At 45.7% G+C, this 15,742-nt stretch overlaps 1 protein-coding gene across 3 annotated transcripts; it reads right to left on the bottom strand.

Annotated features, from left to right (window-relative positions):
* Nucleotides 1-232: 232 nt before the first annotated feature.
* Nucleotides 233-12,805, bottom strand: LOC135096486 (gastrula zinc finger protein XlCGF16.1-like). 3 transcript variants are annotated; one of them, XM_063997991.1, is made up of 3 exons: nt 9,604-10,521; nt 3,027-8,115; nt 233-2,874 (listed from the first exon to the last, which is right to left on the bottom strand). In XM_063997991.1, the coding sequence occupies exon 3, from the start codon at nt 1,584-1,586 to the stop codon at nt 348-350; it is 1,239 nt and encodes a 412-aa protein (XP_063854061.1). In that variant the 5' UTR covers nt 1,587-2,874; nt 3,027-8,115; nt 9,604-10,521; the 3' UTR covers nt 233-347. The 3 variants fall into 3 exon arrangements, 2 of the variants coding, with proteins under 2 accessions (XP_063854061.1, XP_063854062.1); XR_010264764.1 differs by lacking the exon at nt 233-2,874 and adding an exon at nt 10,538-12,805 and having other exon boundaries at nt 5,096-8,115; nt 9,604-9,724; XM_063997992.1 differs by lacking the exon at nt 233-2,874 and having other exon boundaries at nt 5,096-8,115; nt 9,604-10,525.
* Nucleotides 12,806-15,742: the final 2,937 nt, after the last annotated feature.

Here is a 15,742-nt window from a genome sequence, read left to right as displayed (position 1 = left end):
GACCTGACCACTGACCACCACGCTGACGTCTTGTCTGTTCCCTCCACCAGACACAGAGTGGACAGGTGACCACAGGTGACCCAGGCCAGCTCAGACACAGGCGCAAGCTGCCGCACACTCAGCGTGACCTGACCACTGACCACCACGCAGCACGCGGACGCTCCAACAGACACAGACAACAAAACACACAAGTAACTTGGCGCCAGATCTTGATCTTGATCTTAATGGTACATCTTGATCTTGATGGTACAGGTGGCACAGGATCACTCCTGAGCCAGGCCTTTGGATCGGCAACTCCTGTAGAAAGGGAAAAAAAAAAAAAAGAGAAACGAACAGCATCCTCTATCCTAATTGTTCATACACCTGGCACGCCACATTCTCTCCAGAAACTCTTTCACCGCCTCAATCATCCTTTCATTCGCCTCTCTACACAGTCCCAGCAACACCACCATCCATTCCTTTCCTGTCTTCTCCACTCTTTCATTCCTATCATGCCCTAACTCAGTCAGTATCACTTGCATCATCTCATTCCTGTCTCTGGCATACTTCACACACTCCAGCACCACATGTTCCACCGTCTCATCTTCTCCCATGTCACACATCTGGCACACTTTGCTGCGGGACTCAGACCACCTGTAACTCCTTGCATTCACATCCATACACTGTGCCCTCGCTCGGAAGAGAAGATCACCGCCCAGGCTTCCATCATACCACCTTTCATACCTCGGGGCCTCTTTCTCCTTGTACCATTCCAGGGTCTTCTTTCTTTCCATCTCATTCTTCCATTCATTCAGTCCCACACATTTCACTTCTTTGTCTATCTCATTCTTCCATTTTCTCACATCCCATTCGGCTCCCACTCTTCCTCCTCTTGTTACCACCCATTCACGCTCATTTTGATTCCTACCAGCCATTCTTATCGCCCACACAACTTGCAATCCATTCCTGTCGGTCATTCTCATGCATCTCTTCCTCCATTTGCTTCCACTTTCATTCCACAGGTACACCTTCCTTGAAATTTTTGCATCATCCATTCTCTCAAACCTAATCTTGTACCTAAGTGTGGCTTTTGTGAGTCTTTCTCTAAAGGTGCTCCATCCCATGTCACCTCTCAAGGCTTCAACTGCTGTGCACCTCGGTGCATTCAGTGCCATCCTTGCTATTCTATTCTGGCCCACTTCTAACTTATCAATTTCACTTTCATTGCATGGAATCACATCCATACCATACATTATAATTATACATGGCACAGCCACACTCTTCCACACTTCTCTCAACACATCATACTTACTTGCTCTCATCCTTGCCGCGCTTCCCAATCGACCTACCCACTGGTTTAGCATACTTATCTTTTCATTCTTTGCCTTTGCACACCCACTAGGACTCATCCACATCCCTAAGTACTTGTATTCTTGCACCTGTCTCAACTCATTCTCTCCAAGTCTCCATACCACATTACTTTCATCCTCTGACCTATTCACAATCATTACTTTGCTTTCCTCACTGCTAAACCTTACTCCAAAGTCTTTACCATAGCCATCCACTACATCCAACAAACTTTGAAGCTCATCTGCCGATTCACTCATAAGAACTACATCATCAGGTGATCAGGTAGGCATGACCGTAAGAACTGCGAACAAGTTCTCGGTCTCAATTTCTTACAAAATAACATTATGCACGGATATTAAACGCTTTCAACATATTACAATATTCATTAACAATACATGCAATTAACTTGGCACTATGACAATCAGTTTTAACTACAAAATTAAAGTATTTACCTCGGTCACCATCCTGCCTGTCTTTGTCTGAGCGCGACTTGGCCGTGAGTGATGCCCGCAGGCGACTAGCAGGTTAACCCCACACTACTAACAAGTGAGCATCGGCTTTGGTGCTTAATATAGCATTAAATACTGATACTTACACATATTACACGTTTTCATGCAAATAGAAAACTATTGAACATTTCACTTATAAATGCCGAGGAATAATGACGTGAGGTACATACGCTTTACATACAGTAACAAACACCTTTCTCTCTTCTGGACTGAAGCACACTTCTCTCACACCTAACTTTAGCATTCATTACCTTTCGCTTCGTCACTCGCTGCTGACTCACACACGCTGTCCGTGCATTCTGGTGCTCACTCTCCGCCTCCTCTTTCTCAACTGCCTGCACACCCTATTTAGTCTCTTTCCTTCCTTTCCAGCATCCCTAATCTCGTCACTCCACCACGGCTTACATGCACGCTTCCCGGCACTCGTTCTCACGTACCCTGTCTGGCTGGCTGGCTGCGGCATCCTGTCTGTCGTTCATTTCATCCATGCCATTCAGGCTTCCATCCTCACACTTTCACTCAAGTCTACCTGGAAATTCTCCCATGCTACATGCCTCAATCTCCACTTTCTCCTCCTAACCTTTGAATCATTTATTAATGATTCATAAATTTTGACCAAGTGTTAGAGAACCAGCAAGCCATGGGTGGAAATGGAGGGTAACTTGAAACGTCTACTCCTCTTGCCACCAACTTAATTTGTCATTAAACGCAAAAAACAAAGTTACCAAATAACAAATAACAAACCACCTCCAAAAAATATATTGCACTTTTTATTATTGTATTTCTATGTAAGAGAGACACTGTAAAAAAAAAAAAAAAAATAATAATCATAATCATAAAATCAATAAATGCCATTCTTAAGGACCTTGGTGCATTATCGTACATTGGAGGACAAGTGTGTTGCAGTGGACTTAAGGTGGCACCATTGCAGAGCCTTCCAAGTAGCAGTAGTACACAAGAACACAAGAGCTGGAGCAGGAAGCCATCACACCTACAAGTGGCAGTCCCTGTACAAAACACGCCTATCTATTTCCACCTGCCATCTCTGTCCACACACTGCTGCAGTCTTCTTTCACAGCTCCCTACTGACTACTGATGCAGTCTATTTCCACCTGCCATCCCTGTCCACACACTGCTGCAGTCTTCTTTCACAGCTCCCTACTGACTACTGATGCAGTCTATTTCCACCTGCCATCTCTGTCCACACACTGCTGCAGTCTTCTTTCACAGCTCCCTACTGACTACTGATGCAGTCTATTCGTCACACCCCACTCTGAGAACCACTTCCTTGCTGTCTCTGCCTCTTTCAAGCTTGGGGGCAGATCTTGCTAGCAATTTTATTGAAATTTCATATACTCCTAACTATTTGGTCAAAAAATGTCAATATAATTTGATAAGAGGCCTTACTTTCTCACCACTATTGTCTCCACCCTGATGCAAGAGTTAACCAGCATTCTCAATCTTTCATTACTATTCTGTCCACCTCCCTAATGCAAGAGTTAACCAGTATTCTCAGTCTTTCAACACTATTCTGTCCACCTCCCTAATGCAAGAGTTAACCAGTATTCTCAATCTTTCACAACTATTCTGTCCACCTCCCTAATGCAAGAGTTAACCAGTATTCTCAATCTTTCACCACTATTCTGTCCCTCTCCCTGATACAAGAGTTAACCAGTATTCTCAATCTTTCACCACTATTGTCTCCACCTCTCTAATGCAAGAGTTAACCAGTATTCTCAATCTTTCACCACTATTCTGTCCACCTCCCTAATGCACGAGTTAACCAGCATTCTCAATCTTTCACCACTATTCTGTCCACCTTCTGAATGCAAGTTAACAAGCATTCTCAATCTTTCACCACTATTGTCTCCACCTCCCTAGTGCAAGAGTTAACCAGTATTCTCAATTTTTCACCTCTACTCTGTCCACCTCCCTAATGCAAGAGTTAACCAGTATTCTCAATCATTCACCACTATACTGTCCACCTCCTGAATGCAAGAGTTCAACAGTATTCTCAATCTTTCACCACTATTCTGTCCACCTCTCTGATGCAAGAGTTAACCAGTATTCTCAATCTTTCACCACTATTGTCTGCAGCTCCCTAGTGCAAGAATTAACCAGTATTCTCAATGTTTCACCACAATACTCTCCACCTCCTGAATGAAAGAGTTAATCAGTATTCTCAATCTTTCACCACTATTCTGTCCACCTCCCTGATGCAAGAGTTAACCAGTATTCTCAATCTTTCACCACTATTCTGTCCACCTCCCTGATGCAAGAGTTAACCAGTATTCTCAATCTTTCACCACTATTCTGTCCACCTCCCTGATGCAAGAGTTAACCAGTATTCTCAATCTTTCACCACTATTCTGTCCACCTCCCTGATGCAAGAGTTAACCAGTATTCTCAATCTTTCACCACTATTCTGTCCACCTCCCTGATGCAAGAGTTAACCAGTATTATCAGTCTCTCAATCCCCTTTACTGGCACACTCCTGAACTCCCTGCCTGCTGCTGTTTCCCCCTGCCGGTGACTTGAACTCTTTCAGGAGGGAGGCTTCAACACACTCACCTAGCTTTGAATAGCAAGAGATGCAATGTTAAGTATCATCTCTCTTCATATCTGTCTTGTCTCCCACACCGTCCTCTCTCCCTCTCCCTCTCCCCTGCACTCCCACCCGCTCTGCCTGTCTCTGTGGCTTGTTTTTCAATCAAGTTTTGTTGTTTTCTTGTTTTGGTGAGAAGTGATGAAGAAGGCAGACCATCAGAACACCACGGCTATTGATGCACAGACCAGCAGTTTTCTTTGCCTCCCAGGATCATTAACCTTTCAACCCTTTCACAGCGACAGTCAACACTTCGCAGCACTAACAGCAATGTGTAAAACCTCCACAAGCATTCACAGCAAAGAAAGGGATTAATAGGAAGAGATTTTGCAGCAGCAGCAGCAGCAGCAGCACACAAGAACACAAGGGTTGGTGCAGGAAGCCGTCAGGCCTGCAGGTGGCAGTCGCTGTACAAAACATGCCTGTCTATTTCCACCTGTCATCCCTGTCCATACATTTGTCTAATATTTCAAAGCTCTGTAATGACTCAGCACTAACAACCTGACTACTGAGCCTATTCCAGTCATCCACTACTCTGTCTGTCATGGCAAGTTTATTATTGGCCATTTTGTACACACACACACACACACACACACACACACACACACACACACACACACACATTATTTACTGTATAACAACATTACTCAGCATTCTAGCAACAAAAGTTTATTCCAACACTTGAGTACAAAGTAACAACACACAAACACTAGTCACTCCAAGTCCCTCACACACCACCAGCACATCCACAACACCTCACCCCCACAGGAGTGTTTGGATGTGTCTGGCAACACCACTCTTCCTACAGAAACACTGCCACAAACACCACACCTGTACTTCCTTACCACAGTGTGGGTGAGGATGTTTGTCAAGATTACATTTCAGAATAAACCTTTTGGCCAGTCACCACACCACACCACACCCACAAGTCACTAGTGGTATTGTGAGCTGGTTTGTGGTAGTAGTCTTGTGGCCAGTCACCACACCACACCACACCCACAAGTCACTACTGGTATTGCCAGCTGGTTTGTGGCAGTAGTCTTGTGGCCAGTCACCACACCATACCACACCCACAAGTCACTAGTGGTATTGCCAGCTGGTTTGTGGCAGTAGTCTTGTGGCCAGTCACCACACCACACCACACCACACCCACAAGTCACTACTGGTACTGCCATCTGGTTTGTGGCAGTAGTCTTGTGGCCAGTCACCACACCACACCACACCCACAAGTCACTACTGGTACTGCCAGCTGGTTTGTGGCAGTAGTCTTGTGGCCAGTCACCACACCACACCACAACCACAAGTCACTACTGGTACTGCCAGCTGGTTTGTGGCAGTAGTCTTGTTTTTTGGTGTTAGTTCTGACCTGCAAATCTTTTTCAAGGTGTTAAGGTAATTCTTTGTTGATTGTTTTTCTCATTTTTTGTGTTGTAGTGTGGCATTCTCTTGTGTTCCCAAACACTTGCATGTGGAGTGTTGAGCAAGGTGTTGAATGGCAAGGTGTTGAATGCAGTCCTGTTCACCAGTGTGTGTGTTTCTGGTGCTATCTTCTTGCCAGTCCTGCCAGTGCATGTGGAGCACTCCACCAGACCAAACTCCACACCGGTGTCTCTGTCGGCCACCTGCGTGTTGTTGACGGGCAGCGGACGGCTCCGTGTCTGTCTGGCAGTGGAGTCTGGCTGGCGTTTGGTGGCAGGCTGGTGTTTCCAGTGGCCAGCCATTGTGGGGGCTCCTCTTTTCCTTTCTGTAGTCTGGTACAAACGAGTGCACGGAACGGTGCACTCGTGTAATCTTTCTGACCCAAAACTTGGGGCTTTGTCTACACCTGGAGCCTCAAACTTGCTGCATTGACTCACTCTCTTTCTCAGCAGACCTTCCTGTGCAAGTTGAACAGCTGGCATTGTTGTTGTTTACTTGTGTGTTTAACCGTGGTGGTCTGTATCTCCGGGGCTGCCTGATGCTGCGTGGGGTCTTCCAGCAGTGGCCTGCAGCATCCCTCGGCCACTTCTTTCTCGGGTGGGTCTTGTACTTCTGTTGAGGTCTTTGCCATGTGCCTGCAAACCACCCCTGGCTTTTCTGCAAGCTGCCTCTTCATCTTTCTGGCCTTTATTTTCTTGTCTTTGTCCTCATTTGTGGTGCCAAGGCTTCGGCCGGGGCTCAGCCCCTGCCGGTCTTCCGCCCGGCCGGCCGTTGCTTGCACTGCGCCTTCCTGTCATTCTGTCTGTTTTCTTGAGGAGGTTCCTTGTGTGGTTTTGGTCTTGCAGGAAGCTTGTTATCTGCCTGATTTCTTCTCTTTGATGGGTGATCCTCTGCTGCAGTTTCTCTCTCCAGGGTGGTTCAGAGCAGATCCTTCTGTTTCTGCTTCCTTCTGTCTTCCTACACTCAGGGTGCACTGAGTTTGTACAAGCCCCAGTGTGGGTGAGGATGTGTGTGTTAAGATTACCTTTGTGGGTAAATCTTTTCCCACACTGCAGGCACGGGAACTTTCTCTCCCCGTTTTCTGCACTTTCCTGTTTTGTTGTCTGGTGAGTGCAATGGGCCCCAAGCCTGGTGTTAGCGGTCACACCCTCAGCAGCGCCGGCATTGCATCCGAGGGCTCTGTTCAGCGTGGCGACCGTTCCCTTGACCGCAGCTGTGTGTACCTCGTGGGCACTTGGGCGACCGGGGATTGCCTCCAGGCAGCTCTCCAGGCTTTCTTCATTAGCCCTGTCGCCCACACCACCACTGGTATTATACCGGTGTCCATCGGCGACCATGTTGTTCCCAGGTCACTTTTAAGGTCGTGATATTTTGTAGTTTTGTGCCTTTCAGCTCTACTGAGGCCGGAGTCACCGGGGACTGCAACAGCTATGATTTTGGCTGTTTTCTCTTCTTCTTTCCAGTGTGGGTGAGGATGTGTCTGTCAAGAGTACCCTTCCGGGTAAATCTTTTCCCACACTCCAGGCACTGGAACTTTCTCTCCCCAGTGTGGGTGAGGATGTGTCTGTTAAGATCACTTTTCTGGGTAAATCTTTTCCCACACTCCAAGCACTGGAACTTTCTCTCCCCAGTGTGGGTGAGGATGTGTGTGTTAAGGGAACTCTTCATGGTAAATCTTTTCCCACACTCCAGGCACTGGAACTTTCTCTCCCCAGTGTGGGTGAGGATGTGTGTGTTAAGGGAACCCTTCCAGGTAAATCTTTTCCCACACTCCAGGCACTGGAACTTTCTCTCCCAGTGTGGGTGAGGATGTGTGTGTTAAGGGAACCCTTCTGGGTAAATCTTTTCCCACACTCCAGGCACTGGAACTTTCTCTCCCCAGTGTGGGTGAGGATGTGTGAGGCAAGATGACTCTTCCGGACAAATGTCTTCCTGCAGAGGTCACACTTGTGGTTCCTGCCACCAGTGTGGGTGGCAGTGTGTTCAGCGGGGCCACTCCTGCCTCTCAGCCTTGTCTTGCTGGCATGGGAGAGGACGTGTCTGGCAATGGCAGCCTTGGTGGAGCACACTTTGCCGCAGTGGTCACAAGTGTAGGTCCTCACGCCTTGGGTCACCTGCTGCTCCAGGCTGTTACTACTGCTGCTGCTGCTGCTGTTGCCTGGCCTCGCACCCTCCATTGCAACGCTGCTCCTGGCCGTGGCTGTTCCTGCAGGAACCCTGGGGCTGCACCAAGGATGCACACCGACCTTGCACCTGTAACAGAGGAGGGCGTCACCACACAGGCGGCGAGGGGCTTCCTGCCTGTCTGGTGTCCAGGAGAGAGAGAGAGAGAGAGAGAGAGAGAGAGAGAGAGAGAGAGAGAGAGAGAGAGAGAGAGAGAGAGAGAGAGAGAGAGAGAGAGAGAGAGAGAGAGAGAGAGAGAGAGAGAGAGAGAGACAGAGAGAGAGAGACAGAGAGAGACAGACAGAGACAGACAGAGACAGAGAGAGACAGAGACAGAGAGAGACAGAGACAGAGAGAGAGACAGAGAGAGAGGGGGGGGGGCCCACTGAGATGCTGGTCACTGAACAGGGTCCAAGGCAGTTGTCAAAAATTGCAGGATAAGTGTGTTGAAGCCTCCCTCTTGAAGGAATTCAAGTCATACGAAGGTGAAAATAGAGAAGCAGGCAAGGAGCTCCAGTATTACCAGAGAAAAGGGATGAATGATTGAGAATACTGGTTAACTCTTGCATTAGAGAGGTGCACAGAATAGTGATGAGAGAAAGAAGAAAGTGTTGAGCAGCAAGGCTGTGGGAGGAGGGGAAGCATGCAGTTAGCAAGATCAGAAGAGCAGTTAGCATGAAAATAGCTGTAAAAGACAGCACGAGATGCAACACTGCGGCGATGAGAGAAAGGCTGAAGACAGTCAGTTAGAGGAGAGGAGTTGATGAGACAAAAAGCTTTTGATTCCAACCTGTCTAGAAGAATGGTATGAGTGGAACCCCCCCACACATATGAAGCATACTCCATACATGGACAGATAAGGCCCCTGTACAAAGTTAGCAGCTTGTGGGGGGTGAGAAAAACTGGCGGAGACATCTCAGAACACCTGACTTCCTAGAAGCTGTTTTTGCTAGAGATGAGATGTGAAGTTTCCAGTTCAGATTATAAGTAAAGTACAGACCGAGGATGTTCAGTGTAGAAGAGGGGGACAATTGTCATTGAAGAAGAGGGGATAGTTGTCTGGAAGGTTGTGTCGAGTTGATAGATGGAGGAATTGAGTTTTTGTGGCATTGAACAATACCAAGTTTGCTCTGCCCTAATCTGGAATTTTGGAGAGATCAGAAGTCTGTGACTTCCCTGCATGAACTGTTTACTTCCTGAAGGGTTGGAAGTCTAGAAAAAGACGTGGAAAAGTGCAGGATGGTATCATCAGCACTGGAGTGGATAGGACAAGAAGTTTGGTTTAAAAGATCATTGATGAATAACAGGAAGAGAGTGGGTGACAGGACAGAACCCTGAGGAACACCACTGTTAATAGATCTAGGAGAAGAACAGTGACCGTCTACCACAGCAGCAATAGAACGGCCAGAAAGGACTGGGCTGGTGGATCTTCAGGTTATCCAAATAAACAAATGGATGGGAGGACTTGCCAGCCACTGACCTGAGGGGCTCTAGGGCAGAGAGGATGGGAGGACTTGCCAGCCACTGACCTGAGGGGCTCTGGGGCAGAGAGGATGGGAGGACTTGCCAGCCACTGACCTGAGGGGTCTGGTGCAGAGAGGATGGGAGGACTTGCCAGCCACTGATCTGAGAGGCTCTGGGGCACAATGGACAGGAGGACTTGCCAGTCTGGCCTTGCTCTTTCACCGCGTCTGTTCTCCTGCAAGACAAACAAATAAAACAATATTAAACAAATTAACAAAATAACAAAAATAAAACAAGAAAGCAGAAAACACTAACTGACGGTGTGTGTGTCTTGTCCTGCGTGGCTGCCACCACTGAGACGGGAAAATTTTGTCCAGGAGACCAAACTAACCTTACTGACGGTGTGTGTCTGGAAAATCTTAAGAACAACGCACCCAAGATTATTTTCAATAAGGTGTGCTTTCAAGAAGTGTAAGTAGTATAGCTACAAGTCTGTAAAGGTTTTACTGATCGCTCGTTGATGTTAAGGTTACAATACAATGTTAAAGTTTCTCCAGTATTCCCGAGATCCGTCCTGCTTACCTGTCCGTGCTGAAGTTACACTGCGTGCGTTCGTGCGTAGGTTTACACGCAGGGTGCTTTTGTCCATGCTACTAAGTCTATGATGTTTAATGACGCTTTAACCTTAGGGGGGTCCAGGGGGGGCACAGCCCCCCCAGATAGCAAGGGGGTGTTCATGGTGTGCGCAGCCCCCCCGATTAGGTTAGGTTAGGATAGGTATATAATTATTCTGGAGTATTGGTTAAAACTTAAATTTTACCCCCAATTTTTCTTTATTTTAGGGAAATTTCCCTAGATTTTCAGTCCATTTATCGGTCTTTTATGTCCCCCTCCAAAAACAAACCCAATTCCCCACGTGGCCCCAAGCTTGTTGGGGGAGAGGGGAAATCAACAAACAAACAAACAAACAAACCACAACAACAGTGACGGTGACCACCACCTTAGTCACTCACCTCCCGACATTTACTTGTTCCCCGCCCACCATTACCTGCACGCCCTCAGGTGAGCCCAGGGAGGCGCCGCCACTCCGCACGTGACCACAGGTGACCCAGGCTAGCTCAGACACAGGCGCAAGCTGCCGCACACTCAGCGTGACCTGACCACTGACCACCACGCTGACGTCTTGTCTGTTCCCTCCACCAGACACAGAGTGGACAGGTGACCACAGGTGACCCAGGCCAGCTCAGACACAGGCGCAAGCTGCCGCACACTTAGCGTGACCTGACCACTGACCACCACGCAGCACGCGGACGCTCCAACAGACACAGACAACAAAACACACAAGTAACTTGGCGCCAGATCTTGATCTTGATCTTGATGGTACAGGTGGCACAGGATCACTCCTGAGCCAGGCCTTTGGATCGGCAACTCCTGTAGAAGAAAAAAAAAAAAAAAGAGAAACGAACAGCATCCTCTATCCTAATTGTTCATACACCTGGCACGCCACATTCTCTCCAGAAACTCTTTCACCGCCTCAATCATCCTTTCATTCGCCTCTCTACACAGTCCCAGCAACAACACCATCCATTCCTTTCCTGTCTTCTCCACTCTTTCATTCCTATCATGCCCTAACTCAGTCAGTATCACTTGCATCATCTCATTCCTGTCTCTGGCATACTTCACACACTCCAGCACCACATGTTCCACCGTCTCATCCTCTCCCATGTCACACATCTGGCACACTTTGCTGCGGGACTCAGACCACCTGTAACTCCTTGCATTCACATCCATACACTGTGCCCTCGCTCGAAAGAGAAGATCACCGCCCAGGCTTCCATCATACCACCTTTCATACCTCGGGGCCTCTTTCTCCTTGTACCATTCCAGGGTCTTCTTTCTTTCCATTTCATTCTTCCATTCATTCAGTCCCACACATTTCACTTCTTTGTCTATCTCATTCTTCCATTTTCTCACATCCCATTCGGCTCCCACTCTGCCTCCTCTTGTTACCACCCATTCACGCTCATTTTGAATCCTCCCAGCCATTCTTATCGCCCACACAACTTGCAATCCATTCCTGTCGGTCATTCTCATGCATCTCTTCCTCCATTTGCTTCCACTTTCATTCCACAGGTACACCTTCCTTGATATTCTTGCATCATCCATTCTCTCAAACCTAATCTTGTACCTAAGTGTGGCTTTTGTCAGTCTTTCTCTAAAGGTGCTCCATCCCATGTCACCTCTCAAGGCTTCAACTGCTGTGCACCTCGGTGCACTCAGTGCCATCCTTGCTACTCTATTCTGGCCCACTTCTAACTTATCAATTTCACTTTCATTGCATGCAATCACATCCATACCATACATTATACATGGCACAGCCACACTCTTCCACACTTCTCTCAACACATCATACTTACTTGCTCTCATCCTTGCCGCGCTTCCCAATCGACCTACCCACTGGTTTACCATACTTATCTTTTCATTCTTTGCCTTTGCACACCCACTAGAACTCATCCACATCCCTAAGTACTTGTATTCTTGCACCTGTCTCAACTCATTCTCTCCAAGTCTCCATACCACATTACTTTCATCCTCTGACCTATTCACTATCATTACTTTGCTTTTCTCACTGCTAAACCTTAATCCAAAGTCTTTACCATAGCCATCCACTACATCCAACAAACTTTGAAGCTCATCTGCCGATTCACTCATAACAACTACGTCATCTGCATAAAGGAGCACACATACTTTATCATTCCCCACACTTACCCCTACATTCATTCTTCTCATCCTGGCTGCTAGCTCCTCTGTATACAGGCTAAAAAGGGTTGGTGACAATATACAGCCCTGCCTAACTCCTCTCTCACTCTTCACCCAGTCTGTTTCTATGTCTCCTAGCCTGTATCTAGCTCTTGTGTCCACATACATTGTAGCTGCATCGGCTGGGCATCAATTGGCTCTCAGGTGATCTGTTTTACTGATCACACCCATCATCGTAGGGTCGAGGAAAGGCAGTTCTCCCTGACACGTTTATTGATGAGGTAGGCATGACCGTAAGAACTGCGAACAAGTTCTCGGTCTCAATTTCTTACAAAATAACATTATACACGGATATTAAACGCTTTCATCATATTACAATATTCATTAACAATACATGCAATTAACTTGGCACTATGACAATCAGTTTTAACTACAAAATTAAAGTATTTACCTCGGTCACCATCCTGCCCGTCTTTGTCTGAGCGCGACTTGGCCGTGAGTGATGCCCGCAGGCGACTAGCAGGTTAACCCCACACTACTAACAAGTGAGCATCGGCTTCGGTGCTTGATATAGCATTAAATACTGATACTTACACGTATTACACGTTTTCATGCAAATAGAAAACTATTGAACATTTCACTTATATATGCCGAGGAATAATGACATGAGGTACATACGCTTTACATACAGTAACATGGCTACCCTAAATTGTGTAACAATTTACCTTAAATTAAGATTAGTATGTACCTTAAGACTAGGATTAGCACATAATGTTTTGTTACACTGGCTCCTTGGTGGGGATGCTCTGGTCTATTATTATGCATTACCTTCTAACAGCAATACTAGACTATGTATTGGCCTCTCTATGATGGTCCTGTTTGCCTTTATGTGTCTTCCCTGGTTGTCGAGATTACAGTCTGAAACCAGGACCTTAACCTTTCTTACTAGGCCATCATGATCAGGAGATACTTTATCCATTTAGGTTTGACATAATCTGGCACCTCATCATCCCATTCAACTGCATTCTTACATAATTCTTGTAAAATTTGCTTTCCAGTCAGTATGAGAGGTGACACTAGACCTAATGGATCATATATGAAGCTCACTGTTGACAGAATGCCTCTCCTGGTGAGTGGCTTGTCTTTCAGCTTTATTCTAAATTGAAATGTGTCAGATTCTATGCACCACTCAACTCCCAAAGTTCTTTCTATAGGCAGTGTGTCTTCATTCTTACTAAAATCCAAACTTTTAATTCCATCTGCTCTCTCATGAGGAGAAATTGCAGCTAATACAGCTTTGTTGTTTGACAAGAACTTATGAAGGTTAAAACCTCCCTTGTAACATAATTCTTTGCTCTGCTGAATAAGAGTGACAGCTTCAAACCATCATCAACATAAAAGTTGTTTCTTACAAACTTGGCTGCATCAGATCCACACCCGTAGTCATCTGCAGCTTTCTTAAGAGCAAAGTTGGCTACACTTGGAGATGAAGTAGCTCCAAACAGGTGAGCTGTCATCCTGTATTCAGCTATCTCATTATTAAGGTCACCATTTTCCCACCAAAGGAATCTTAACATGTCTCTGTGTTCTGGGTTGACCTTCACTTGATGGTACATTACTTCTATATCACATACAAGTGCAATGCTTTCTTGCCTAAACCTACACAACACTCCAATAAGTTTGTTGGTAAGGTCTGGGCCTTGTAACAGATGACTGTTTAATGACTGGTTCCTGTAGTTTGCACTACAGTCAAAGACAACTCTCAACTTCTTTGGCTTTCTCGGATGATAGACTCCATGATGTGGAATGTACCAGACCTTACCATCATTCCTAACTAAATCCTTTGTCGGTACAACCTCTGCATAACCTTTTGTAATCATATCATCCATGAACACTTTGTAATCACCTTTGTGTTGATTACCCTTCTCAAGTTTAGCTCTTAACTTCTTGAGTCTCTGCTCTGCTAATAGTTTGTTGTTTGGAAGCTTGACATTATCATCTTTAAGAGGAAGGGGCAACTCATAATGGCCATCCTTCAGCTGATGTACTCCTTCTTTCAGCTTACTCATAAACCTTTTATCTTCATAAGATAATGGGGTGTCAGCTGACTTTCTATCACTGAAGTCAAGTTCAAACATATCTCTCACTTGAGAAGGATTAATCATCTCTTTGGTTTTAGTAGGAACCACTAAGAAAGTAACCCTCTTTTCTTCATTGATTTCTACTTCTTGTGTCATTGATTCTGTAACTTTGACCTTATTTGCTACTACTGTAGGTTTATCATCTTTAGGCTGAGTTGCTTGTGCTGGCACCCTTTTTCTCTCAGTTCTTGTCATGTCATCATTGTGAAGAGCTGTGGGATGGTATCTCTGACATACTTTACAAACTTTCCTTCTTCTACAATTGTAGCCGCACTGGCTGGGCATCAATTGGCTCTCAGATGATCTGTTTTACTGATCACACCCATCATCGTAGGGTCGAGGAAAGGCAGTTCTCTCTCTGACGTTTATTGATGAGGTAGGCATGACCGTAAGAACTGCGAACAAGTTCTCGGTCTCAGTTTCTTACAAAATAACATTATACACTGATATTAAACACTTTCAACATATTACAATATTCATTAACAATACATGCAATTGACTTAGCACTATGACAATCAGTTTTTACTACAAAATTAAAGTATTTACCTCGGTCACCATCCTGCCCGTCTTTGTCTGAGCGCGACTTGGCCGTGAGTGATGCCCGCAGGCGACTAGCAGGTTAACCCCACACTACTAACAAGTGAGCATCGGCTTCGGTGCTTAATATAGTATTAAATACTGATACTTACACATATTACACGTTTTCATGCAAATAGAAAACTATTGAACATTTCACTTATAAATGCCGAGGAATAATGACGTGTGGTACATACGCTTTACATACAGTAACAGTGTGTGTGTGTCTGTATGTGTGTGTGTTACTGTGTGTAAAGCGTATGTACCTCATGTGATTATTCCTCGGCATATATAAGTGAAATGTTCAATAATTTGTTCAATGAATTGAGTAGCCTAAGTGAAAATTACCCACAATTAGCTAATATTAAGAGTGGTAATTTAATTGCTCTTTCAGTGTCTCAGTATTGACACAATTAAGTTGTTAGATATGTCTGATACTGAGGAAATTAATGCCGTAGATGGCCTTAGGGAAGGTGAGGGTGAGCAAGTGGACAGGGATCAAACTTGTATTGAAGAAGTTAGTGTCAGGGAGTGAGTGCCGACCGACAAAGGAAGAGAATATCAAGTCAGTGTAACCAAAGGAAGAGCAGAGTCCTGTAAGCGTAAATGGAGCAGTGTTACCAGCAAAATTAAGAAAGGATTAAAAGTTGTAATTAGCCCCTTTGAATTAGAGCCCATGTCAAGTGAAGTAATAGAGGCATTTCATCAGTATTATGTGGAATACACAAAGCTGGTGGAACTAGAGCCAGAAAGGTCAGAGGAGCTAAATGAAGAGC

Source organism: Scylla paramamosain, unplaced genomic scaffold, assembly GCF_035594125.1.
Source record: "Scylla paramamosain isolate STU-SP2022 unplaced genomic scaffold, ASM3559412v1 Contig4, whole genome shotgun sequence".
Taxonomy (NCBI): domain Eukaryota; kingdom Metazoa; phylum Arthropoda; class Malacostraca; order Decapoda; family Portunidae; genus Scylla; species Scylla paramamosain.
This window is presented reverse-complemented; position numbering and strand designations above follow the sequence as displayed.

Coding starts and splice junctions, on each gene's coding strand:
- LOC135096486 (XM_063997991.1), bottom strand. CDS start 1,586: ATGAGTGAATCGGCAGATGAGCTTCAAAGTTTGTTGGATGTAGTGGAT.